Source organism: Oncorhynchus nerka, linkage group LG27, assembly GCF_034236695.1.
Source record: "Oncorhynchus nerka isolate Pitt River linkage group LG27, Oner_Uvic_2.0, whole genome shotgun sequence".
Classification (NCBI taxonomy): domain Eukaryota; kingdom Metazoa; phylum Chordata; class Actinopteri; order Salmoniformes; family Salmonidae; genus Oncorhynchus; species Oncorhynchus nerka.
Window position 1 is genome coordinate 47,020,685 of NC_088422.1, and position 27,507 is coordinate 47,048,191.

The 27,507-nt window shown below is 41.9% G+C and overlaps 2 protein-coding genes across 2 annotated transcripts in view; one reads left to right on the top strand and one right to left on the bottom strand.

Annotated features, from left to right (window-relative positions):
* The window catches only part of col27a1b (collagen, type XXVII, alpha 1b), a 136,465-nt gene extending 122,342 nt beyond the window's left edge, over nt 1-14,123 (top strand). Inside the window, exons 47-60 of the mRNA XM_029638431.2 lie at nt 885-992; nt 1,986-2,093; nt 2,245-2,352; nt 2,592-2,645; nt 8,261-8,323; nt 8,515-8,568; nt 8,681-8,716; nt 9,096-9,149; nt 9,279-9,302; nt 9,415-9,480; nt 9,758-9,929; nt 10,258-10,367; nt 10,590-10,808; nt 12,551-14,123. Coding sequence (XP_029494291.1) covers nt 885-992; nt 1,986-2,093; nt 2,245-2,352; nt 2,592-2,645; nt 8,261-8,323; nt 8,515-8,568; nt 8,681-8,716; nt 9,096-9,149; nt 9,279-9,302; nt 9,415-9,480; nt 9,758-9,929; nt 10,258-10,367; nt 10,590-10,808; nt 12,551-12,697 — 1,323 coding nt within the window. The 3' untranslated portion in view covers nt 12,698-14,123. The remainder of the gene's footprint in view (nt 1-884; nt 993-1,985; nt 2,094-2,244; nt 2,353-2,591; nt 2,646-8,260; nt 8,324-8,514; nt 8,569-8,680; nt 8,717-9,095; nt 9,150-9,278; nt 9,303-9,414; nt 9,481-9,757; nt 9,930-10,257; nt 10,368-10,589; nt 10,809-12,550) is intronic.
* Nucleotides 14,124-14,230: 107 nt separating this feature from the next.
* On the bottom strand, nt 14,231-19,832 carry zgc:101858 (uncharacterized protein LOC449555 homolog). Its single transcript, XM_029638432.2, has 8 exons — nt 19,698-19,832; nt 19,351-19,521; nt 16,335-16,513; nt 15,960-16,053; nt 15,620-15,689; nt 15,470-15,506; nt 15,315-15,378; nt 14,231-15,059 (listed from the first exon to the last, which is right to left on the bottom strand). Exons 1-8 carry the CDS (start codon nt 19,719-19,721, stop codon nt 14,901-14,903), a joined length of 798 nt encoding a protein of 265 aa, XP_029494292.1. The 5' UTR covers nt 19,722-19,832; the 3' UTR covers nt 14,231-14,900.
* Between the last annotated feature and the right edge of the window lie 7,675 nt (nt 19,833-27,507).

The following is a 27,507-nucleotide window of genomic DNA, read 5'->3' on the forward strand; positions in this document are numbered from 1 at the left end:
GAGCACACACCCCTGAGGGTCCACCGTGTTGAGGATCAGTGTGGCAGTTGTGTTGTTACCTACCCTTACCACCTGGGGGCAGCCGTTAGGAAGTCCAGGATCCAGTTGCACAGGGAGGTGTTTAGTCAGGGTCCTTAACTTAGTGATGAGCTTTGAGGGCTCTTGAATGCTGAGCTGTAGTCAATGAATAGCATTCTCACATAAGTGTTATTTTTGTTCAGGTGGGAAAGGGCAGAGTGGAGTGCAATAGAGATTGCGGCATCTGTGGATCTGTTTGGGAGGTATGAAAATTGGAGTGGGTCTAGGGTTTCTGGGATAATGGTGTTGATGTGAGCCATGACCAGCCTTTCAAAGCACTTCATGACTACAGATGTGAGTGCTACGTGTCTGTAGTCATTTAGGCAGGTTACCTTGGTGTTCTTGGGCACAGGGACTATTGTGGTCTGCTTGAAACGTGTTGGTATTACAGACTCGGTCAGGGACAGGTTGAAAATGTCAGTGAAGACACTTGCCAGTTGGTCAGTGCATGCTTTGAGTACACGTCCTGGTAATCCATCTGACCTTGCGGCCTTGTGAATGTTGACCTGTTTAAAGGTCTTACTCACATCGGCTACAGAGAGCGTGATCACACAGTTGTCCGGAACAGCTGGTGCTCTCAAGCATGCTTCTGTGTTGCTTGCCTCAAAGCACGCATAGAAGTCATTTAGCTCGTCTGGTAGGCTTGTGTCACTGGGCAGCTCATGGCTGTGTTTCCCTTTGTAGTAGGATTCAGTCTTAGCCCTGTATTAACGCCTGTTTGATGGTTCGCCGGAGGGCATAGCGGGATTTCTCATGTACTAGAATGCAGGTTATGAAATATATGCTTATTTCTGTGTATTTCCTAGGGTCCAGAGGGTCATACTGGCCCAAAGGGAGTTGTGGGCAGAGAAGGCCTTGAGGGCCAGCCTGGAATGGACGGCCATCCTGGGAAAGACGGAGACAAAGGAGTAAAGGTAAGAACAGACAATAACTGTGTACTCCTCCCTGACTGAAATGACCAGGGCCTCATTTCCCAGAGCCTTTTTAGCATTAAGATCATTGTTAGAACCTTCTTAGAATGTATCTTTAGTAGCCAAGGTGTTTCCCAGAGCCTTTCTTTGGTAACATGGCTCTTAAATACTGTTGCACATCTACGAGTGATCCAGAACACTCATAGTGCAGCCAAAGTGCATCGTCAGATGCTTTTTTGCCCTTCCACATCACTTTGTTCACAGAAGATCTCCGCTGAATATAGAATCAAGTTATTTAAGCTATCCATCTGACTGTGACTGCGAATAACTTCAGAACAAAGTTGACTAAAAATACAAAGTATTTGCAATTGCTACAAACAAGTGAAGGATAAAATTATGCTTCAAATGAAAACCGAGATGACTGCATTAATAAGTACATAGGCTACAATGAACCAGTATCTGGGCTTGGGGAGATCCTGACACCCAGGATCCTTCAATTCAAAGTCCCATTAACCTACTCTGCAGATGTTATAACATCAAAATACATTTGGTACTCACCAAAATATGGAGTTTCGCAGAGCAACTATAGTCATTATTGCCATTATGCACGGTATGTACTCACAAAAAAGGCTTGCCTCAATGTGTTTCATGATGTGTCATAACATGTGTGCAATGATTTACTGCACTATTATTGGGTAACCACAATAAGCTGCTTCAATAGCCTATTTGCAGCCATAGCTGGTAATATCTCTCTAGGAGCTGATTCGTTTTCAGTATTGTGGAATAGTTATAATGTTACGGTAAGATTTAAATGGAGAAAGCTGATCCGAGAGCAGCACTCCTTTCTTTCGATCCTATCAATATCGAAGCATGGTCTAACAAAAGACTTAGCGAACGTTCTCTCTATGTGCTCGTAAATATCAATGCATCTTAATGCTCAAGTTATGTTTTCTGTAAGGCTTCAGTCACCATCAGCTCTGTGTGTTCACTCCTCAGGGTGAGCAAGGGGACGACGGAGAGTTTGGTATTATCGGCAAAGCTGGAAACCACGGTAAAACGGGAGTGCCAGGGCTTCCAGGCGATCAGGGCCTCTTTGGATCGAAGGTGAGAGAGAAGAGAACATGCGAGAATGAACTATAGAGACCCATCATGTTTATCATGTTAGACATTGTTTACGGTGTTAAGAAAAAGGAATATGCACTTTGCTTGTTATTCCATTAAAACTGGTTTCTGTCCATGTGTGCGTGTGTCACAGGGTGAGAGGGGTCTCCCAGGCCAAACTGGACCTTTAGGGAAAAGAGGCCACATTGGTGGAATGGGGTTGCCAGGGAAACAGGGTCACCAGGGGCCCAAAGGACAGCCTGTGAGTAACATAGCAATAGTGCGGAGTCAGAGAAGAAGTTGCTCATTATGTAGCCCTGTTCAGTCTCACTTGACTGAAAATTCTTGGTCACCAAACCGGTTTGCCATCGTTTGCATCTGTAACTCAAAGGTTATTTGGTTGGTAATGAGTAATGACCACAGACTTATGGTAATGACTAGAATATGTGATGATGCTGGTTGATGAAGATGAAGATGTTTCCGTCTCTCTCCTCTCCTCAGGGTGACACAGGTGAATCAGGGTACCCAGGGGTTCTCGGAATGTTTGGACCAAAGGTACGCTACACTTCCCTCCGTTTTCATCTCCCACCTGAGTCACATGATCAAAGGAAACAATTCATTAATCATCTATACATTTTCCCCCACAAGAATGACCTAATCCGTAAATGTGGGTGTGACAAGGCTGGCTGTCACCTTGTGCGCTTAAAGGCTTAAAACGTACACTGAGAATACAACTTGATTTATTGTGCAAAGGGTGCAAGATAAAACAATAACAGCTTGGCATTATCAGGTGCTAAAAACAACAGCTTCCCTTTCAGACATGGACTCGCTAGAACATTCTGAACACACCTGTTTTATGCTGTGGCATGAGCAACAATCTAATTACAGTCCCAGCATAAAGTATTCACACCCATTGACTTTTTCCACATTTTGTGTTACAGCCTGAATTTAAAATGGATTAAATTGACAAATTAATTACAAATGAAAAGCTGAAATGTCTTGAGTCAATTAGTATTCAACCCCTTTGTTATGAAAAGCCTAAATAAGTTCAGGAGTAAAAATGTGCTTAATAAATCACATAATAAGTTGCATGGACTCACTTTGTGTGCAAAAATAGTTTTTAACATCTCATCTCTGTACGCCACACATACAATTGTGTGTAAGGTCCCTCAGTCGAGCAGTGAATTTCAAACACAGAGTCAACCACAAAGACCAGGGATGTTTTCAATTATTATAATTTGTTTTTAAATGTAACCTTTATTTAACTAAGCAAGTCAGTTAAGAACAAATTCTTATTTACAATGGCGGCCTACCCCAGTCAAACCCGGACTACGCTGGGCCAATTATGCACTGCCCTATGGGACTCCCAATCACGGTCGGATGTGATACAGCCTGGAATCAAACCAGGAACTGTAGTCTTGCACTGAGATGCAGTGCCTTAGACGGCTGCACCACTCGGGAGCCCAAAATGCTTTGCAAAGAAAGGGCACCTTCTTCTAGATGAGTAAAAATAAATAAATAAATATACATTTGAGCATGGTAAAGTTATTAATTACACTTTGGATGGTGTATCAATACACCCAGTCACTACAAACTCAGTTGCCAGAGAGGAAGGAAACCGCTCAGGGATTTTACTATGAGGCCAATGGTGACTTTAAAACAGTTACATACTTTGATGGCTGTGATAGGAGAAAACTGAGGATGGATCCACAATACTAACCCAATTGACAGAGTAAAAAGAAGGAAGCCTGTACAGAATATAAATATTCCAAAACATGCATCCTGCTTGCAACAAGGCACTAAAGTAATACTGCAAAAAATGTGGCAAAGGAATTCCATTTTTGTCCTGAAGCGTTATATTTTGGGCAAATCAGCCAACAAGATGAGTAAGGCCTAACGAACAACAAAAGCATTAGCCTATGTCAATCTACTATTCCCATAGTACAAAAGTTGACTTATTCTGTGTGATAAAATAAATACTCCAAACATAGTCTAGGACAGTTGTGGAATGCAATAGATCCCAAATTAATACAAACATTGGCATAAAAAACTGTTTTACGCAGTTCAGAACGTTTAGCTTAAAATGTTAATACATTTCTACAGTATTTCTTCACATTATAAGCGCAGCAATGCGCACACAGCAGTAGGCTATAAACTCACGTGCTGCTTCTGTATGCCAGTTAGGCTCTACAGCCCTTGTAAAGCAGATGAATGTGCTTAATTTGGCCACTTTTGTTGTGATACAAACCTTATCAAAACGTATAGGACTATGGGCTAGGCTACATGAGGTGTGATTCAAAAAAGTCGCAAAAAAATGACTTTTCCCACGGTTCATTTTCATGCCAGCCAGGTAGGGTATACTCCTGTTGTAAAGATAAACAATATGATTAATATTAGGAAAGTTTAGAACTAAATATAGTAGGCCGAGCCTATAGAAAGCTGTTGGGAACCTCTTTTTAATAGAGGCCATCACTCTGTTTTCTCACACAATTGCATAACCTATAGAAATGTTGCGATACATGAGCTCATGGGTTCTCATGATGTCTTTGATTAGATTTTCAAATACATTTGCATTGATGTCAGAGGGATTAGAGGGACAACAGAGTGCTGAGTACCAGGCAGTTAGCAAGTTTGGTAGGCTACTAATAACCAACAGCAGCATCAGAACTTTGGATTCCTAATTACTGAGACTAAATGGTCATGTGGAATTTGACTGCCTTCATGGATTGTGACCGCCGATGTGGCGGTAATACGGTCACCGCAACTGCACTGTTCCTGAGTGGCAGAGTTACAGTTTTGACTTAAATCTACTTGAAAATCTATGGCAAGACCTGAAAATGGTTGTCTAGCAATGATCAACAACCAATTTGACGTAGCTTGTAGAATTTTGAAAAGAATAATGGGCAAATGTTGCACAATCCAGGTGTGGAAAGCAATATATATATATATATAAGCTCCTCTCTTTCACTAATTGTGGTTGTTCTCTCTCTCTCTCTTTCTCTTCCTCTCTCTTTCTCTCTATATACTCAACAAAAATATAAACGTAACACGTAAACTGTTGGTCCCATGTTTCATTAACTAAAATAAAGATCCCAGAAATGTTCCATACGCACATAAAGCTTATTTCTCTCAAATGTTGTGTACAAATGTATTTACAGCAGAAATACCGTGACGAGATCCTGAGGCCCATTTCCATGCCATTCATCCACCGCCATCGTCCCATTTTTCAGCACGATAATGCACAGCCCCATGTTGTAAGGGTCTGTACACAAAAGGTTCTTCCATGGGTTGCTTTACTCACCAGACATGTCACCCATTGAGCACATTTGGGATGCTCTGGATCGACGTGTACGACAGTGTGTTCCAGTTCCCGCCAATATCCAGCAACTTCGCGCAGCCATTGAAGAGGAGAGGGACAACATTCCACAGGCCACAATCAACAGCCTGATCAACTCTATGCGAAGGAGATGTGTCGTGGTGCATGAGTCAAATGGTGGTCACAGCAGATACTGACAGGTTTTCTGCTCCACACCCCTACCTTTTCTTTTGAAGGTGTCTGTGACCAAGAAGAGAGCTGATATCAATACTATGCATGCCATTCTCTCTTAGCTAAGAAATTATGGGCAGAAAGACAAATTCTACCTCATCTTTCATCGAATCAGATGGCTTATTCATCACAAAACCATTTGATGTTGCCAATTATTTTAATGATTACTTTATTGGCAAATTGGGCTAACTTGGCCAGGAAATACCAACAACGAACAGTGAGCCATCATATTCACGCACACAAAAGGAAATAATGAAAGAAAAGCATTGCAAGTTGGAATTTTGTAAAGTTAGTGTGGGAGAGGTGGAAAAATGATTGTTATCAATCAATCTTGACAAACCTCCTGGCATTGACAACTTAGATGGAAAGCTACTTAGGATGGCAGCCGACTCTATAGCCACTCCTATCTGTCATATCTTTAATCTGAGCCTAGAGGAAAGTCCTTGTCCTCAGACCTGGAGATAAGCCAAAGTATTTCCGCTACCCAAGAGTTGGAAAGCGGCCTTTACTGGGTCTAACAGCAGACCTATAAGCTTGCTGCCAGTTCTTAGCAAATTGTTGGAAAAAAATGTGTTTGATCAAATACAATGTTATTTCTCTGTAAACAAATTATAAACAGACTTTCAGCATGCTTATTTATAGAGAAGGGCATTCACTGTCACAAATTACTGATTGGTTGAAAGAAATGGATAATAATAAGAGTGTGGGAACTGTACTGTTAGATTTCAGTCCAGCCTTTGATATTATTGACCATAGCCATATTGTGGATTCAGAGGTATCTATCTAATAGAACTCAGAGGGTTTTCTTTAATGGAAGCTTCTCTCTCTTTCACTAATTGTGGTTGTTCTCTTTCCCTCTCTCTCTTTCGCTTCTCTTTCTCTCTCTATTTCTCTCTCTCTTCTGCTCTCTCTCTTTCTCTTTTTCTCTCTTTTTCTCTCTCTCTTTTTCTCTCATTAATTTTCGGGATGGAAAAATGTTTTAAGTATAAACTTAAACAACTAAACCCAGATATAAAGTATGTAGAGAAGATAATGGATGTATATATATTTTTACAATATAATCTAGTGACAACTAACAATCACCAAAATAAAAGGAGACAGTCAGGGAGAATTGAAAATTCCAAAAACAATTAATTTAGCAGTATTAATTGTTTTATGTTTGAGCAAAAGAACACAGCAAAAGTGGATAACATGGAAAAATGCATAGAATTGCAGGAAACTAGCTTTAAAACTGTAAAATGTTATCTCAACGCCATGGCACATTATATTGAATCGCAAGAAATTAGCTTTAAAACCGCAACATTTTCTCTCAGTTGCATGGCAAAATGTGTCGAGTTGGAGGCAGTTAGCTTTTAAACTGCAAAACAAATTCTCAGCTCCAGGGAGAAATTTGTAGAATTGCAGGAAATTAGCATAAAATTTCGTCATTTTCTCTGCAGCGCCAAGAAAATGTTCTTTCAAATGTAGCCACGCAACGGCCGACCACGCTCATTGCCACGCCTCCTACCACGCCCCCTGCCACACCCACCACCTAAGCCCTTTTTTGATCCAGAAAAAAATCCTGCAATGGTGAATGAATGAAACACAGCAAACACATCTTGCTCTTGAATTAATACTTGCATAAACATTTCAAATAGTTAAATGTCTCTAGTGAAGGACCCTCTCCTTCTCAGTTGGCCAAAAATATGGTTCTGATAAAACAACGCCAAAAAGCATAACCCATTTTCAGTGGTAAATCAGAGATTGGCTGGAGATTATTAGAGAGCTTGAGAGGAATTTAAAGCCTCAAACGGTTTGGTAGCATTTTTTTGTTTTTGCCCTGAAAGGGATAAATCAGAATTAAAGACTGCTGCATTTGGACAGAAGAACGGTCCACAATAAATTAAACGCACCCACGCATAACGTCACTTAACATGCCATAACTTTTTGTTACTCTGCTACTCTGTAGTGATGTTGCTCTGCAGGTGCTGGCCAGCTGAGAAAACAGAGACGTTAGCAGGCTTTACTGAACTTTTAGGCAGTAATTTAGTGTGTTGTATGACTGCCAGTGCTCCACTTGGAGATTTTCCTAGTGTTTCAGTTTGATATACAGTGTACGCACAGTCACACAACAGAGGATGCTAAACAGATGATACACCCATATGGTGCAACCTTCCACTCATTTGGCCCATATCGTCATACTTCACATTCAGTGTGCATTATCAACATGTATGTTTGTCAACACACGTATTTGTATCCAACAAGTTCTCAGTCTCATGTCAGAATTAGACGTTAATCCATGTTCTTCAAACATCAACTTTCAAAGTTGTTCCAAAGTGAAGTGTTTAAGGTTAAGTTGAATCATTAACTCTGAATGGTTAAGGTAAGAGTTAAGGTTTGTGATAAGCTTAAAACAAAAATATCAAAAACATATTTTTATCGCTGGATTCGAACTTGCAACCTTTGGAATCGGAAGATGCTTCCCCGTCCACAACACCCTAGCAAAATCTAAACATGCTTGAAGGTAAAAGCGCTCACTGTTGCCTCTAGTGGCCAGTTTCCACATATCCTGACATCCTCAGACATGGATGGATGTTGAATACTGACTTGTATAACGAGTGACCTGGCTGTTGTATCTCCATAGGGACCTCCAGGAGATCTCGGCCCAGCCGGGATACACGGACCAAAAGGGCCACATGGATTGATGGTAAGAAGAGAAAAGAAAAATGTGGACATTATGATCCTGAGTTTTTACCTGTACAGGGAAAACTCTGGGCTGTAGCTGTAACTACAAAGCCATTTTATCCCCCTGGTTAGGCCAGGTAAAAATGATTCTCTGCCTAGTCAGATATCTACCTATACTTCTACTTTATCACCATGGTGTTTCTCTCTCTCCAGGGCAATGTTGGTGCCATAGGCCCAGTTGGTATCATCGGACCCAGTGGTAGTCCAGTATGTACATCATTAAATCTCATACCTTCTGATATGCAACACATGTTAACCCTCTCTCTTATTTGGCAATAATGGAGGGATTTCCCCTCTTTCTTTTCTCTCTCCCCATCAGGGACCCCATGGTGACAAAGGGAGTCGAGGGGAGACGGTGCGTGTCCATATCTTTGATGAATCCGATCCCCTATAGACCCAGGTTGCGTCTGAAATTGCACTCTATTCCCTATATAGTGGGTACCATTTCGGACACAACCCATTGCTTAGTGTGGAGAGCACACTACTTAAAGTACATTTAGCTTCGACGCCCAAAGCCCTTTCCCTTTCCCTTAGTCCTCCTCTGTTGTGGAATAATTTCAGACAGTGAGAGATGACTGCTGCTTGATGCTGCTTTTGCTTCTCCTGGTAAAGGAGTTTAAATGATGAAATCCACAATATTGATTGGTCAAGACCAGTCCCCAGATGGAGTATTATTGTCTAGTGTATTGGGGGTTTATTAATCCAATCGTGTTTCTGTTTCTTTTCATAAACAGGGCGTGCAAGGACCAAGGGGCCTTCCTGGTCCACGTGGACCACCCGGGCCCCCAGTAAGTCCTTTGTGTTATTTATGTTACTCTGTGGCAGTGTTAACCTAATTTTAATATGAATTATTTTGTATACTGTACTATGACTGCACAATACATTAAAACCCACTTTCTATTTCCTTTGGTTTCTAGGGTCTCCCTGGTTCTCTGACATTTGTAAGTCTGCTTTACCCTTATGTTAAAACTTGACTGTGTCAGGAAGGATGAAGAGGCGTGAAAGTAAGTGTTCCAGGGTGGTCTTACTGTGTCATTTTGTCATCTCTTCCAGAGAAAGGAGGCTATTGGAGCTGCTTTCCAAGTCATTATTGATTCCCATGCTGCACTGAGGTCAGAGGTGAGTACTCTGTGAGATGATCCCTTGGGAATTCATCAATGTGGCCAGAGGATAATTGTGTGTGTTAATGTCGTGTGGTGCACATCAAACATGGTGCCCGTTATATGGAGTTAGATGTACAAAACTGAAGTAAGTCTCTTACAAAACAATGATTATGGGCTCCCCATATGTTGACTTTGTCTTCATACATTTTAGCACATTATCATGTGTCTGCCTTATACAGAGGCAATTTATCTCCTATTGGTGCTGTGTGACCGTTGTCCTCATTCCATTCTAGAGTTACCATGTCATGGACCTGCCCATGTTGGACCACCAGGGTACAGAGATCTTCAAGACCCTCCACTACCTCAGCACACTGATCCAGAGCCTGAAGAACCCGCTAGGCACCCACGACAACCCAGCACGCATCTGCCGGGACCTCAAGGACTGTGAACAGAGGATGAACGATGGTAAGGAAGTTGGAACTAATGTCAACTGAAAGACATGAAAAGCTGTGACATTATTTCCACAGAAAAATATAAGGTTAATTTATTCAGTTACTAGGTCCTAGGGCCAATAGTTTAACCTGCACGTGACTCTGGGCTCATATGTGCTATAACTACGGTATAAACAATACGTCTATATACCTGACGAAGCTAGTGATACCTCTTCCAAAAGCACTACATCCTTGCCATAGCCCCTCAGAACTCAGCTGTCAATATGTGTCCACTCTGGTGAAATTACACTACTCCTGTATCCAAAATCCCTTTTCACTCAGTTTATTTTCCCTCCCTTAAGGCACTTACTGGGTCGACCCAAATCTCGGCTGCTCGGCTGACACAATCGAAGTGACGTGTAACTTCAGCAGCGGCGGCCAGACCTGTCTGAAACCCATCACAGTATCCAAGGTCAGCATCAACCTCTATTGCTCTCACTATCTGGCTCATTTGAATTTCCTGTCTTTTGTGGCTTTTTGACAAGCCCTAACCTTTAAGTTCAAATAGGATTTTGGGGGATTTAGTCATCTCGGCACCTAGAATCAAATCTTGCATGCCTGCTGGGTGTTTCGTCTGTCACAAGAGACTACGGATGGAATTGTAACGGTAGTTGACGTTTGTCTCTGTCTGCAGCTGGAGATTGGTGTAGGTCGCATCCAAATTAACTTCCTCCACCTCCTGAGCTCTGAGGCAGTGCAACACGTCACCATCCACTGCCTGAACGTCCCTGTGTGGGCCAACAGTTCCTCCCTGGAGCCCTCCCCCACCGCTGTGCGCTTCAAGGCTTGGAGTGGAGACATGATCCAGGCTGGAGGACTCTTAGAGCCCCACGTTGTGAGGGATGACTGCTGGGTATGTTGACCAATCAAAGATTGCTCTGCAACACTTTGCATGAATGCGCCAGTATACCATGTAATAAGGATACTCCATTATTACTTATCTAACCAGAATGTAATTACCCAGTTGTACAGTGCCTCCAGAAATTATTCATACCCTTTGACTTATTTCACAATTTGTTGTTGTTACAGCCTGAATAAAATAAAATAAAAATGTCTCACCCATCTACACACAACACCCCATAATGTGAAACCCCATAAAGTGAAATCATGTTTTTTTTGCCATTTTTATCAAATGTTTTGAAAATATCTAATTTATAGAAGTATTTCCATTCCCGAGTCAATACTTTGTAGAAGCAGCTTTGGCACCGATTAGACCTGAGTGTTTCTGGGTAAGTCTATAAAAGCTTTCCACACCTGGATTGTGCAACATTTGCCCATTATTATTTTCAAAAATGTTAAGCTCTGTCAAATTGGTTGCTGGTCATTGTTAGACACCAATTTTCAGGTCTTGCCATAGATTGTCAAGTAGATTTTAGTCAAAACTGTAACTCAGCCACTCAGGAACATTCACTGTCTTCTTGGTAAGCAACTCCAGTGTATATTTGGACTTGTGCTTTAGGTTATTGTCCCGCTGAAAGGTGAATTAATCTGTGTCTGGTGGAAAGCAGACTGAACCAGGTTTTCCTCTAGGATTTTGCCTGTGCTTAGCTGTATTTTGTTTAATTTTCATCCTGAAAAACTCACCAGTCCTTAATGATTACAAGCACACCTGTAACATGATACAGCCATCACTATGCTTGAAAATATGGAGAGTGGTACTCAGTAATGTGTTGAATTTGCTATATTTTTTACAGTATTACTTTAGCGCCTTGTTGCAAACAGGATGTATGCCTTGGAATATTTGTTTTGTCAGGCTTCCTTCTTTTCACTCTGTCAATTACATTAGTATAATGGAGTAACTACCATTCAACTCTGTAACTGTTTTAAAGTGACCATTGGCCTCATAGTGAAATCCTTGAGCGGTTTCTCTCCTCTCCGGCAACTGCGTAATACACCTGTATTATTTCTGTAACTGGATGTATTGATACACCATCCAAAGTGTAACTAATAATAACTTCACCACGCTCAAAGGAATGGTCAATGTCTGTTTTTTTACCCATCTACCAATAGGTACCCTTCTTTCTGAGGCATTGGGGAAACAACCCTGGTCTTTGTGGTTGAATCTGTGTTTGAAATTCACTGCTTGAATGAGGGACCTTACAGATAATTGTGCATGTGTGTGTGTGTGTGGGGTACAGAGATGAGGTAGACATTCAAAAATATTTTTAAACACTATTTCACACAGAGTGAGTCTGTGCAACTTGACTTGTTAAGCACATTTCTACTCCTGAACTTATTTAGGCTTGCCATAACAAAGGGGTTGAATACTTATTGACTCAAGATATTTCACCTTTTCATTTTCTATTAATTTGTAAAACATTTAAAAAACATAATTCCACTTTGAAATGGTGACAAATCTGAATTAAATCCATTTTAAATTAAGGCTGTAACAAAAATATGAAAAAGTCCAAGGATGCGACTGAATACTCTCAGAAGGCGCTTTATTTCATATCAATCTGCAAATAGTGCAAAGCATGACCAAATACTGTTCAGCCTCTGCATGTTGTTTTATACTCCGTGCTCCAATATTCAAATTGTTTTTTTGTTCTTTTATCTCAAAGATTTTCTAACCAGCAGAACTTCCTTGTCTTTCAGATCAAAGATGGCCGCTGGCACCAGACCCATTTCATCTTCCAGACCCAGGACCCCAACTTACTCCCCATCCTGAACGTGTATAACCTACCAGCCACAGAGCCTGGCTCACACTACCACCTAGAGGTGGGCCCTGTGTGCTTCCTATAGAGGCCTGTTGTTATAGAAGCCCAAAATACATTACATACACAGCCTCCTCATAGGAGTGACTTAAGGGGGATGGTGAAGGTTAGGAGGGGCTCCCTGTCCCCATATACTGGGGCCCATCAGGAGATGCAGGGCAGGTCAGGTCCCTTACCCTGCAGCATATGCTCGGACTGCAGAAACAGAAAGGGGGCGCCATTGAGGGACTGACCAGGAGAAACTGCAGAGATACAATGGGGCATCTCACACTATAGTTCCTACTGCCTGCCTGAGGAGAAGATATTAAGCTTTGGCTTCTTTCAGGGACTTGTTTTACTGTTGCACAGTATGAGCCCTGAATGCCAGAGTGAGAGAAAATAATATGACAATCTCTCTTCTGACATCATACTTGGACAACGTTTTTAAATTATTCCTTTTCATGGTCTGCACTCAACATGTAATGAAAGATGTATAAAGTAATAGGGAAAGATTATACATGTATTAGCATGTTATGCAGTACATCTTGTTAAATGTCACACATATACATATTATTTATACATGTTACATGTATATCTTAATATAAAAGTGCAATAGACATCTCGTTCTGCAACTTTTCAAAGCAATTCAGGTTTACAGTGATCTCAAAACATTGGATATAATAGTATCATAACATTCAGGTGTAGGAATAGTTCCTATCATACATCCACAGGTGTATGCTTTCCAGCCATCTTCTCCTGCCTAGTCTGCAGACGAGGTATGAATCTACTTGTACTTGTGACTTGGTGCAGAAGAAATGCCCACCAGGCTATGAAAAACGATTGCATTCACACACACAAACATGTCTGATGTGCGTTTCCCTAGTCAAGTGAATTGAAGCTTGTAAGAGAGAGTGGATCCAGAAGAGTGTCAGTCTGTCTACCTCTCATCGAGCTATGGTGCTTTCAACTGAGAAACAGAGATGACACCTGATACCTGGTGCTAAAATAATTAACCGACTCCCGTGGTGGGCCTTGTTTAATCTTGACAGAATATATCTACATGCCTTTTATATTTCAAAAGGGAATATTTTTTTATACATTACAAATGCAAGTCATTTTTAAAAATCAAACTCACTTTTCAAGCTAACAAAACAGCTTTTTCCCCCTGCATCATCATTGTATCCCCTTTGTCCGAGTCTGAAGCTATTATTGAAGATTTAGGTCTTGTTTTTATTACTTGTTGAATGTATATAATTATGCAAAGCTTTTTGTTGTATACAGTGGATCCCAACATGCTAATTTATGTTATTTAATGTCCATGGGTTTTGCGACTTTGTCATCTATTACACTTCCCATCATCAGAGCATTTGTTATTTTGCATACATTTGGGGCTTCATGGATTTCGTTATCTTTTTTGTTCTTCAAAACTGTACTGTATTTGGACCGTTTAATGCTATTACACTTACTGTTTTACACCTTATTGTTGACCATGTTTGTGATACTCTACAGACCAACCAACCATGAACTCAGAATACCTCTCATCACACCAACCATAAACTCAGAATACCTCTCATCACACAACTCAGAGCCCTCCATTTGCATTTATTTCATTACTTTAACACATCTGAGTCAGACAGCAGATTTTTGTTTAGGTTAAGGGATAGATGTTAGTGGTTATAATGCTCATTCATTCATCTTTGCAGATCCTCGGTCTGCTTCAAAATATTGCAGCTTCTAGTTTTCACTTTCCTTTTCTTCAACATTCAGGTGTTCAATAAATATTTGAAACTCAAGAAGACCATTGTGTTTTAACATTTTAAATGGTTAGCTACAAAGACACCTTGAACGGAGTTAGTTTTCAATAAAAGTTGTCAATAAAATATTGAATTCATTATTGTCATAGTGCACACCGAGGCTTTTTGTTGTCGTTGTAAAATAGCTCAAGTATTATTGAAACTGAAACATGAAAAGTTTTCCCTTTTCAAGTGTAAAAACTCTTACACTTCACATCTTCACCACGAGGGCACTCATGTTCCAGTTTGAAACCCAATCTCCCATCTAAGCGTACAGTCATCTAGTTGAACACAGAAGAACGAAAGGATCTTGACATGATTTCACTTTTATAGCATACTATTACATTTCATTATATTCTGTCTGTCTAGACTCAAATATATTTTTTTTTAAATGACACAAACCAAGGGAGACAGTTCAGGTTTGTATCGGCTGCCAGTCAATGATCATGTCACAGGATATTATCTTGGACACATGGCGTGGCGCCCCCCATCCACCGGTAGGTTGACCCCGGTAATGAAGGTGGCAGCATCTGACGCCAGGAATGCTATGGCATGGGCCACCTCCTCCACCTCACCTGGTCTCCCCAGGGCGTGGGTCTGCTTACACTTCTCAAGGAACTGAAGGGGGAGGAGAGAGGAAAATGGAGAGAAAGAGAGACGGGGTAGGAGAGAGCAAGTGAGTGCGTTCAGAGAGACAAAAAGATATTGCATTATAACTAGGTGACTGACAACATTCTCTGTCATATAGTAAGCCATGAGCTCTCTAAACATTGACATTTTACAATATACAGTACATACATTTTGGAACGCCATCCAGTGAACACAACCTTGTAAAGCAATGTGTTTAGGTCCCTGTATAACATAGTAGGTTACCTGAGCATACTGCTCCTCATCCAGGCCTGCTCTCCTGTGGACATCTGTTATGATCACACCAGGACTGGAAGGGGAAAGACAACAGAGAGAGATCAATATGGTCGTAATAACTACATAACAAATAATAATTAAGTATCAAAACAGACTTGACATACCAGACAGAGTTCACTCGCACCTGCTTCGAAGCTAGCTCTGGGAGAAATATGAGTCGTATGAGTATCTCCTTTATTTTCACCCACTAATAATAATACATATTACAGAAAATAGAATGAAAAGTGAATGGGAGAAAAACAAATCATTCTTACCAAGTGCTATGCATCGTGTGAATTGGTCAATAGCAGACTTGGACATACAATAGGCAAGGACACCTGGGAACTAGAAACAAATGTACAATTGTGTGCATCAGAAATCATACTGGAATAGTGTCACAGGTGGGATCTGAAGCTCAGTCTCCTGTTTGGGAATCCAACATCTTAACCATAAGGCTAGGAGTACATTTCCATTTCGGGCAGGTGACACGGATTATTATTATTTTTTGTCAGAGGCAGGGCTACCTCATCAAGAGAGCATGAGCCGGACTTGCCTCCGCTACAAAAGAATGACAAAGAAACACACACAAACCCCCGATGGTCTGGTAATACTCACTGATCGTTGCCCGTTGACACTGGACACATTGACAATAGAACCCTTAGTCCTGATGAGGTGGGGCACACACAGCTGAGTCAGATGGTACACTGATCTGTGGAATAACAAAAACATTCAGAAAGAAACGGGGGGGACAGTCCAAGTAGAGATGTTAGTGTCTGAAAAATACTGAAATGATCTTCTCGTACATGATTTTGCATAACAATGCACTGCAATTAATAAAACACAGAACATAGATTACAGGCTTCATCTAATGAAAGCTTATTTTTTAGTTTGTGGTGCCCTAGATATGTCATTCAAGGCCCTATGTTACATATAATCTTCAGTCTATCATGAAGTCTATTCTTCAGGGTATTATAGGTCTGCTAATCCTACCTGACGTTGACGTTCATGACCTTGTCATACTGAGCCAGGTCACCTGTCTCAATGCTGCCCATGGCCAGAATGCCAGCGCTATTGATCAGCACATCCAGCCGGCCAAAGTGGGCAATGGTCAGTTCCACTGTCTTCTTTACGGTGTCCTCGTTGGTCAGGTCCCCTGGTACAAGCAAGGGCTGGTGGGCAGCAATGGATAGATCATGTTACTCATTCATCACTTTTGTTAGTGTGGTACTGTCATAATACAGATATTGTAATTAGGGGGGTTTGATATAGCTCGCCAAGGGAACTAGTGGGCGGATTTTACCAAGGTAAAGACAGTTTCAGGTTGGACATTTGACGGATATTCACGCTTCCAAACCTCAATAGCTTTCAAACCACTAGAGCCACAGGCTCCAAATAAGTGACATGATGTTGGAAAAATTGCGCACAACATTGCACAGGTCTTATTTACACAATTTGGACATTTATTAGCATTGCAAAGCAAATTAACGTGGAAATGTGAGCAGCATTTTGTATTCCTAATTTAATTAGTTAGGCAGCGTAAAAAGTACAAACTTTTTTTTTTTTTTTTACATTTGAATTTCAATAGCTCCTTGGACATGTGACCTACTGGACTCAAACAAGGTTCAGAATGTCCACTGACTATCCTCCTATATTGCACACCCTTTAGTTTGTCCATTGTCATTTCACATGTTTTTACATAAATTTGGTAAACTTCAGAATTTCAATAGCTCCTTGGTCATGTGACCTAGTGACTTCAAACAAGGTTCAGAATGTCAAAACAGTGGGCCTGAACATTGCACACCCTTTTGTTTGTCCATTTTCATCTCACACGATTTTACATTAATGTGCCTGCTCTGCCCCCCTGAAGGACTGTGTCACTTACACACCTATTCACTTGGGCCTTCCTGACCTCCAGGCAGACCCCCATTGACCTGGTGACTCCTGGCCTCTAGGCTTACACTCCCTGCCCACCTTCTCCCTGGGCCTGAGAGTGTATAGCTTATTCCCTGGAACTACAGACCTCCAGACCTACTCTCCCTACCCGGCCAACACCCCTCTCCCTTGGCCTTAGAATATAGCTTACTCCCTGGAATTGCTAAGATGTCTATTGTCCCGCTGTCAGGAACCACGTGCACCTGGTAACCCGAAACAGGCTCTGTGCTCCTGGTAACCCACCCAAGTCCCCACTCCAACCTCCATGGCCTGAGTCCAGCCGCCCCTGCTTGGAATCTGAGTGCCCCCCCGCCTTGATGGAGGCCTCCTTGTGCACCTGGTAACCTGAAATAAGCTCAGGGCACCTGGTGACCTGCCCGCTTTTATCCACTCAGAGACGAAGTCCCCAACCCAACCTCCACAGCATGAGTGCTGCCCCCAGTCCGAGTCCGGCCGCTCCTGCTCAGACTGAGTGCCCCCCGCCTTGGGGGAGGCCTCCTCGTGCACCTGGTAACCTTTTGAATTCCACAGCGAGTCCCAACCTGACTCACAGTCCCACCAGAGGACGGGCGACCACCACCTAGCCCCCAACCTATCCAGAGCCCCATGTCAATGTCTTATGCCTTCTACCCACCTGCCTGGGATCTCTCACACTCTGTGTCTGGCCCTTCTCCGTGGACCTGGTAAACCTTAAGTAAAGGAGGAGGATGGTGGAGGAAGATGCCTTCCGTCCCCGACAAATGCTTGGATCGAGGGCTGACTTTCAATAGATCACAGCGAGTAAGCTGCTCTGCTACGTATTAAACCCTGACCCAGAATCAGGTCGTCTACGAGTGATCAACGCTTGGTGAATTCTGATTCACAATGATAGGAAGAGCCGACATCGAAAGATCGAAAAGCCACGTCATTATAAACGCTAGGCCGCCACAAGCCAGTTATCACTGTGTTAACATTTGATACCTCCTGCTTAAAAGCCAAAAATTCAGAAGGATCGTGAGGCCCCGCTTTCACGGTCTGTATTCATACTGAAAGTCAAGATCAAGCAAGCTTTAGCCCTTCTTCTCCACGGGAAGTTTATGTCCTCCCTAAGCTCGCCTTAGGACACCTGCATTACTGTTTGACAGGTGCACCTCCCCAGTCAAACTCCCCACTTGCCAGAGGCTGTTCACCTTGGAGACCTGCTGCGGATATGGGTACGGCCTGGCGTAAGATTTACACACTCTCCCCTGGATTTTCAAGGGCCAGGGAGAGCTCACCGGACGGCACCGAAACCGCAACGCTTTCCAGGGCGAACCTATTCCAGGGAACCCTGCACGTCACAAATAAAAGAGAACTCTCCCCGGGGCTCCGCCAGCTTCTCAGGGATCGGTCGCGTTACCTCACTGGATGCCTCGCGGCGCCCGTTTCCACCAGTCTGTTGACATTCTGAAAGTAGTTTGAGTCCAGTAGGTCACATGACCAAAGAGCTATTGAATTACATTAGTTCATGTAAAATCATGTGAGATGAAAATGGACAAACTAAAGGGTGTGCAATGTGTACGTCCACTGAGTGTACATTCTGAACCCTGTTTGTAGTCAGTAGGTCACATGACCAAGGAACTATTGAAATGTTACATTTGGAAAAATTAATTTAAAATCGTGTGAGATGAAAAAGGTGTGCAATATAGAAGGGTAGTCAGTGGACATTCTGAACCTTGTTTGAGGTCAGGACAATTGAAATTCAAAAATGTAAATAAATAATTTAAAATAGTGCGATATGTAAATCCACCAAAAAAAAGTGTTAGCTAGAACCCGTTTTTAAAGTTTTAGGAGCAATGGCTATGTTAACTGCTGTTCGTGGACGTAAGGAAAGCTACAGGCGAATATCCAACCCGAGTCTATACCTCGGTGCGGATTTTGCACATTTTAATTTAGACCATTCTACTATAGTGACAACTCACCCACCTGGGAAGAAGGACTGAATGTAGAACGTTATAGTTAGCTACTCTGTAACAAATACTACACCATGTCAGCGTAAATGATATGTTACTTTGTATCAACATGACAATGACATGAATTGCACACTGGACTGTACCTCCGCAGCACCCAGGTCCGTGCACTGTTTTGCTATGTTGGTGAGGTTTTCCACGTCGCGCCCGTTCAATGCGAGCAAGGCACCAAGTTTAGCGAACATGATGCTTGTCCCTGCCCCGATGCCCGAGCTGGCACCTGTGATCAAAGTCACTTTGTCTTTCAAAGATGATACCTAAAGAGGCAAAAAAAAAAGAATGTAAACAAAAACATTAAGGTCCTGTGAAGATTCCATTTCGATATGCTGCTTGCGGCGAGTTTACAACAGATTTAAGCAAACAGAAAAGGCAATAGGCAGCGTTTGACAGTGTGCTAATCTAACATGAGCATGCACAAATAAGTCTGACTCACCTTAAATCCTTCCCCTGAAGCCATAACGGCTTTTAAATGACTACAACCAGGTTTAAATCTGTAAAATCGGTCAAGTTCACTGTTCACTCAGTGTTTAGCAACTCCGTCCCAAGTTATTTACGCGATTTTCTGACGTCATCAAAATGAGACAGAAATAAATGGCAGAATGTAGTTTTCTTTATGGATTTCACAAACGAAGGCGATTCAAGTTTATCATCATGATGGAAAAATTAAAACACACACTTTATTATAAATACTTTATTATGTACAAAATGTAAAACACAAGTAATATTTCAAACCAGAATAATATTATTGGACTAACAGAGCTACAAGCATTGATTTAACGAATGTGTTTAGAATCATAGCGTGTGTGTTGGCCCAATAGCAGACCTCTAGCTCAAAACATAGAAGCTAAAAACTGATTTTCATAGTTTCCTGTTCATTCTCCAATCAGAACGTTCTACTGATTATGGATGTAGCTTCGGGCGCGGGATATGTATGATTTGATTTATTTGACAAAAGAAAAAAACATAATACAACCTCATGTGGATACAATGCATTTAAAAATCATAGAGGATAACACAAAAACATTTTTAAACATCTTTCCATTGTGGTCTTCTTGTTAACAGAATATATTATTCATAAATGAACAACAAATTAAAGATGGAAATCAAATGGAGTTGAGGCAGTTCGGAAAAGTCAATATGGATTGAGCAGAGGGTGAATCGATGGTACAGTGCAGCCAATGAGAAAGTCAGACAAGCTAGGAGCTTTTTATCAGGGGCATCAGGGTCCATTGCTTTGTCCAACGTTCCCAGTTCCTCCATAGTAGCCGATCATCCGTTGCCGACAGTGTAGCACCCACCTGGGTGATGCTTTGAACTGAAGATATTGTACAACGCTGTGTACTACTCCCTTCACAGAACAGCACAAACGGGCTCTAACCAGAATAGAAAGAGAAGTGGGAGGCCCCGGGCCACAACTGAGGAAGAGGACAAGTGCATTAGAGTGTCTAGTTTGAGAAACAGACACCTCACAAGTCCTAAACTGGCAGCATCATTAAATAGTACCCACAAAACACCAGTCTCAACATCATCAGTGAAGAGGTGACTCCGGGATGCTGGCCTTCTAGGCAGAGTTGCACAGAAAAAGCTATATCTCAGACAATAAAGCCAATAAAAATAAAAGATTAAGATGGGCAAAAGTACACAGACACTGGACAGAGGAACTCTGCCTCCCGCTCCTCTTTCTATTCTGGTTAGGGCCAGTTTGTGCTGTTCTGTGAAGGGTGTAGTACACAGCGCTGTACGATATCTTCAGTTTCTTGGCAATTTCTTGCATGGAAAAGCTATAATTTCTGAGATCAAGAATAGACTGATGAGTTTCAGAGGAAAGTTATTTGTTTCTGGCCATTTTGAGCCTGTAATCGAACCCACAGATGCTGATGCTCCAGATACTCAACTAGTCTAAAGAATGCCAGTTGTATTGCTTCTTTAATCAGACAACAGTTTTCAGCTGTGCTAACATAATTGCAAAAGGGTTTTCTATTTATCAATTAGCATTTTTTTAAACGATAAACTTGGATTAGCTAACACAACGTGCCATTGGAACACAGGGGTGATGGTTGCTGATAATGGGCCTCTGTACGCCTATGTAGATATTCAATTTAAAAAAACTGCAGTTTCCACCTACAATAGTAATTTACAACATTAACAATGTCTACACCTTATTGTGACCCCAAACTTTTGAACGGTAGTGTATATGGAGACAGCACTTGGAGACTTGCAAGATGATGTTACAGGGCTCGATACTGATGTCTCTGAATGGAGAGAGACCTGGCACTCTGCATTAACATTACTTGACATAACCTTTACTTGTATTGTCTTTTTTTTATGATTCAATTGAATGGTATCAGTCTATATGGGGAGGAGAAACCCTGTGTAATTCTATGATAAGGAAACTCCTGTTGTATAAAGGACACCACACAGCAAGGTATGACCACTCTGACATGTTTGCCAAGGTAGCCACATTACCACTAGACAAAATGTAGACAGAAGCAGTGTTCTGCTAATATAACAATGTGCACCTAACATCTTTCCTGGTCCCAGGGACCAGCCGATACAGATACTGTGCCTATGGTATTATGTAACGGTTTGTTTATTCTACATGGACCTGTTACTACATTTGAATATCTACATAAATTCTCATATTCTCATATTACTCTGTGCTTCTACATCTGCATTGCTTTCTGTTTGGGGTTTTCTACATCTGCTCATGTAAAAAGGGCTTTATAAATCAATTATTCAAAGGTCATTTGCTGTCATTTGATTGCTGTTTTGTGTCATCTTGTGTTTGATTGTTGTGTTGCTGTGATCAGGGCACCCTTGTGAATGAGACCCTGATCTCAATGGGTTTTTTCCCTGAATAAATAAAGAATGAATAAATAAATAACAAAAATCTTCCCCCGGCATCTCACCATACATCTTCCTGTAATTATTAACCTGCAGGAGGTTTGTTTGTTGTGATTGAGTGGGGGGAAACTGCTGCAGGGGAAGTTCTGACAGATGGGTGTGCATTGGTGGTGTCAAGGAGACACCCAAAAAACACCCACATCAAACCACACCCCAAGCTAACTCACGTTTGGCTTCTGTCACGGCCGCCAGCATTTCTTGAGAAGCAAGCTAAAAAGATTGAGGCCAAATCAGCGAGGGCAGTTCCCCGTTAAAAAAAACCTCCAAATATCTTATAATTTCCATTCTGAGAGCGTTAATAAAACCTCCCAGGAAAACTTTCAAGGAACCAGAGTCAAATGTTCTCAGAACCTTCTTGCAACTTAAAAATAAACATTCCCAGAACAGGCAAAACGTTCACTTCTGTTCCCGGTCAGGAATATATGGCTTCGTTCCCACCACCAGTGTGAAACCAACTCCACAACTTCCAAGGAACCAAATGTGCTAGCTGGTACAGCTACTCCAAGTAGAAGCACGCTCTTTCAACTTGCTTGTAGTCTTGTTTTCTCCATACATTTTCCCTGACATCCAAAAGTACTTGTTACATTTTGAATGCTTAGCACGACAGGAAGATCGTTCAATTCACACACTTAGAGAACATCCCTGGTCACCGCTACTGCCTCTGATCTGGCGGACTCACAAAAAAACACATGCTTTGTTTGTAAATTATGTCTGAGTGTTGAAATGTGCCCCCGGCTATCCGAAAATAAATAACACAAGAAAATGGTGCAGTCTGGTTTGCTTAATATAAGGAATTTGAAATTATTTTTACACTTACTTTTTATTTAAGTACATTTAAAAAATTACATTTACTTTTGATACTTAAGCATATTTAAAACCAAATACTTTTAGACATTTACTCAACTAGTATTTTACTGGGTGACCTTCACTTCTACTTTAGTCATTTTCTATTAAGTTATCTTTACTTTTACTCAAGTATGACAATTGGGTACTTTTTCAACCACTGAAAGTGGTCCAAAGAAATATAGCTAGTTGTGCTAGACATTTTATAGATAAAAGGATAAGTAGCATACCGTTTTTAAATGTGTGCATGTTTATTCCCTCCGTGTAAACAGCTGATTCAAAGTGGGTGTGTCAGATTTCAAAACAATACAAGAAGGATGCACTTCAGTATCCTCCGCCAAAGGAGGCAATTGAGGAGAGGATGAAACTCCTATGCTCACATATTAACAAAGATACACTCTACTACATATAGAGTCCACTTATCGGTTTCTGGGTCACCGAGGGGAGGAGGATGGAGGAGTCGAGGAGAAAACAGACCAATTGAGACTCCCCCTCTGTATCTCTCTCTCTCTCTCTTTGCCCAGCTTCTCCTTAGAGTAGGTGGATGCTCAGTTTGTGTAACGGCATGATTGTCTGTCCTCTTTCTCTCCTTATCTATTATCTTATGATTATCTTTGCTGAGACACAAGTATGGGAGTAAAAAGTATGTGTGTATGTAGATTGTAGAAGTGTACATGTGACACCTGCTAATGTAAACATTTCTTTATGAATACATTTGATTGTATGTTAGTCTTTATACTGACTGCATGTATGGCTTATCTAATCTATCTCACTGGTTGGTTCTGTTTTATGGTGATGGTGAGAGGCCCTCTACAGCAGATGATGATATTAGACAAGTTTTCAACAGTTTTGTCTTCTGAGCAACAAATTCCTCTCCTTTCCTTCCCCCCACCATAACCCCTCAGTGGACAATTTGTGATGTGAGTTTCATTAGTCATCTGTGGTGTACTTTTGTTCTCTGTGTGTCTGGCAGATATCCCCGCTTGGAGGTTGGTCCACCCCCTCAACCTCCAGCTCTCCAAGACAGCACTGCTGTTAATTCTTAGGGAAGGCCTGCCAGCACCAAGTCCTCTCCATCATCATTGATAACTCTATTGTGTACACCTCCCAGACTACGAAGAACCTTGGTGTGACTGTGAGGTATTCTGTTGCGGTGGATGACCAGTGAGGAAGCAGACAAGCATAGTATAGTTTTTCTGCTAGAGATGAGGTCTTTTATTTGTAAAATAACAGATTCATAATGATAAACATTTCCAAGAAAGAAACAACAACTTTATTTTCTTTGTATTTCATTACTTTCAACAGAATGTTTCCTAAAAGTTCAAACATGGCTACATTGAATCACATTTAATTTTCTAGGAATGTTCTCCAACTGGTTTGACATTGGGAATGTTCTCAAATAGTTAAGAAACAACATTCTCCTGTGGGAATTTCAGTACTTCAGCATAACGTTTTCTACAGGTTTCCTCGTGGTTTTATTTAATGTCATATTTTCTGAACATTAATAAAACTTTCAAGAAAAACCACAAGAAAACACTAGTGACGTTCAAAGTACGTTCTGACAATGTTGTTTAAAAACGTATTACATTCTGTTCTCAGCGTCAACAAAACTTTCTCTATCTTCTATCTTGTTAAGTCGGATCAGGTGTCTTGGCCGGCCCCACTAATTGGCACACCTGATCTTAATGAGTGCTTGTTTCCTTTGAAATGGGATCTGTTTGAATAGACTAAAATGAACAGCTTTGTATTAGTAAAAAGAAAACATGGTATGCTAGCTCCATCCTTGTGAGGCAGTGGACTAACCTCCCGGGAAAACATTCAGGGAACCATAGCAAAACTGTTCCCTGAAACCTAAAAATGTACTTCCCAGAATTCACTTCTGTTCTCAGAACGTAAAATAAATGTGCAGTTATACTAGTCAGGAAATGTATGGCTTCATTCCCAGAACCAATGGGAAACCAAACATGTACATTCCTACAACTTCCAAGGAACCAAATGTGCTAACTGTCAGGATTTGGCCAGGATTGTTCCGGTTTTGGCCACTAGATGCCCCCATTGTGCTTTTTTGACCCTTTTATTTTCCCTTGTTTCCAGTTATTAGTTTAGTTTTCCTCAGTTCTTTGCTCTGTGTGTGAATGTTAGCACCCAGCCCCAGCGATGGTGTGAACATTTGTTACTCCAGTTGGACTCTCTTGTGGTACTCTGTTTTTGTTCTCGTTTATTTCTTTTTGATTATCTTTTGAGGCTTTCAAGTACTGCTGTGTCTGCCTCATCTTCTGGGGTTCTGCCGACTATTAGTGGCTCAGTTTGCTAAGTGACAGTTTCTCACACCGGAGACCTGAGTTCGTAACCGGGTCCTGACAAGCTGGGTATCTAGTGGAGCCGTCATGCCCTGATCTTTGTTTTCTTTATTATTTTGGTTAGGTCAGGGTGTGACGAGGGTGGTATGTGTGTTTTTGTATAGCTATGGGGTTTTGGTATGACTAGGTATAGGTCTATGGTGGCCTGAATTGGTTCCTAATCAGAGACAGCTGTTTATCGTTGTCTCTGATTGGGGATCCTATTTAGGTTGGTGCAAGGTGTCTCCAGTGCGCTATTCTAGCCCGGTGCGCTCTATTCCAGCTCATCGCATTTTCCGGGCTAGAATGGGCATCCAGCCAGGACGTATTGAGCCAGCTCTATGTTCTGGATCTCCAATGCGTCTCCACGGTCCAATGTATCCTGTGCCTCCTCCCAGCACTCGCCCTGAGGTGCGTGTCACCAGCCCAGTACCACCAGTGCCAACACCACGCACCAGGCTTCCTGTGTGCATCCAGAGCCCAGTACGTCCTGTTCCTCCTCCCCGCACTCGCCCTGAGGTGCATGTCCCCAGACCGGTACCACCAGTGCCGGCACCACGCACCAGGCCCCCAGTGCGCCTCCAGGATCCAGTACGCCCTCTTCCTGCTCCTCGCACTCGCCCTGAGGTGCATGTCCCCAGCCTGGTACCACCAGTGCCGGCACCACGCACCAGGCCTACAGTGCGGCTCGGCAGTACAGAGCGTCTGGCGACAGTACCCAGTCCGGGGCCTCCGGCGACGGGTCAGTGCTACAAGAGCAGACTCAGGGTAAAGAAGGGGGGCGGCGTCCAGACCCAGAGCCGCCACCGAGGTTAGATGCCCACCCAGACCCTCCCATATAGGTTTAGGTTTGCGGCTGGGAGTCCGCACCTTTGGAGGGGGGTTAGGTCAGGGTGTGACGAGGGTGGTATGTGTGTTTTTGTATTGCCTAGGGTTTTTTGTATGGCTATGGGGTTTTGATGTGTCTAGGTATATGTAGGTCTATGGTGGCCTGAATTGGTCCACAATCAGAAACAGCTGGCGGCAGGGTAGCCTAGTGGTTAGAGCATTGGACTAGTAACCGAAAGGTTGCAAGTTCAAATCCCCGAGCTGACGAGGTACAAAATCTCTCGTTCTGCCCCTGAACAGGCAGTTAACCCACTGTTCCTAGGCCGTCATTGAAAATAAGAATTTGTTCTTAACTAACTTGCCTAGTAAAATAAAGGTAAAAAAAAAAAATCCTATTTTGGTTTTGTGGGTTGTCTGTGTAGTTGCATGTCAGTACTCGTGTCGCATAGCTTCACGTTTGTTCAGTGTTTATTCTTCATTGAAAGAAGAATGTATTATCACGCTGCGCTTTGGTCTAATCATTACGACGAACGTGACACGCAAACAAATTTGGAGTTTAAAGCATGAAACGCACAGAGAATCTCACTGCCAACAGGTACTTATCTCAGTGTTTAGCCGTTCCTTCCCTTGTTAAAACAAAAGCGGTACCTGCTGGGTGCCGACCAATGATGTATATAAACCCTGGAATGCTAATGCTATGTATTGGCCATTGAGAGGCTTTGAAGCCACCGCTAGGCCATATTGGCACTCACCAGTAGGAGCAGTCCTCCATAGGAAAGACTGGAATTCTACAGCATTTACATTAAATATTTCAAGGACAAAATTACATGTATTTAAAAAATAAATAAAATCGTACTGGTGTATGTCTTGCTTTGCACACTTTGTACAAAATAATAAAATGCAGTACTACAGGATTTTTCTTAACGTAGCTCTTTATTAGCTAGCTATAACGGGCATGTTCACGTATTGCCAACCAGGATCAAACTGCCCATGACCTAACCATTTGGGTGGTCTTAACCAATCATAGCACAGTATGATATGTCGGTAAAATGCATCCAATTACAATTCAGTATGTTTACACATATGAATATTACAGTGTAGTAATTTAAAAAAGATATATATTTAAGGAAAATGTTATAATACCTTTTTTAAATTTTGTATTGGTATGTTTAGGTCACATAATATCATTTCAAAGTGTGCATAAAGGTGTCTGTAATATAATAAATGTGGTAAAAACTAATGTAGACTTTAATAAATGCATATGTATATTTTTTACAATGGTGTGGGAGTGCCAAGATGGATGCACCAGGGCTTCAACACAACACCCCC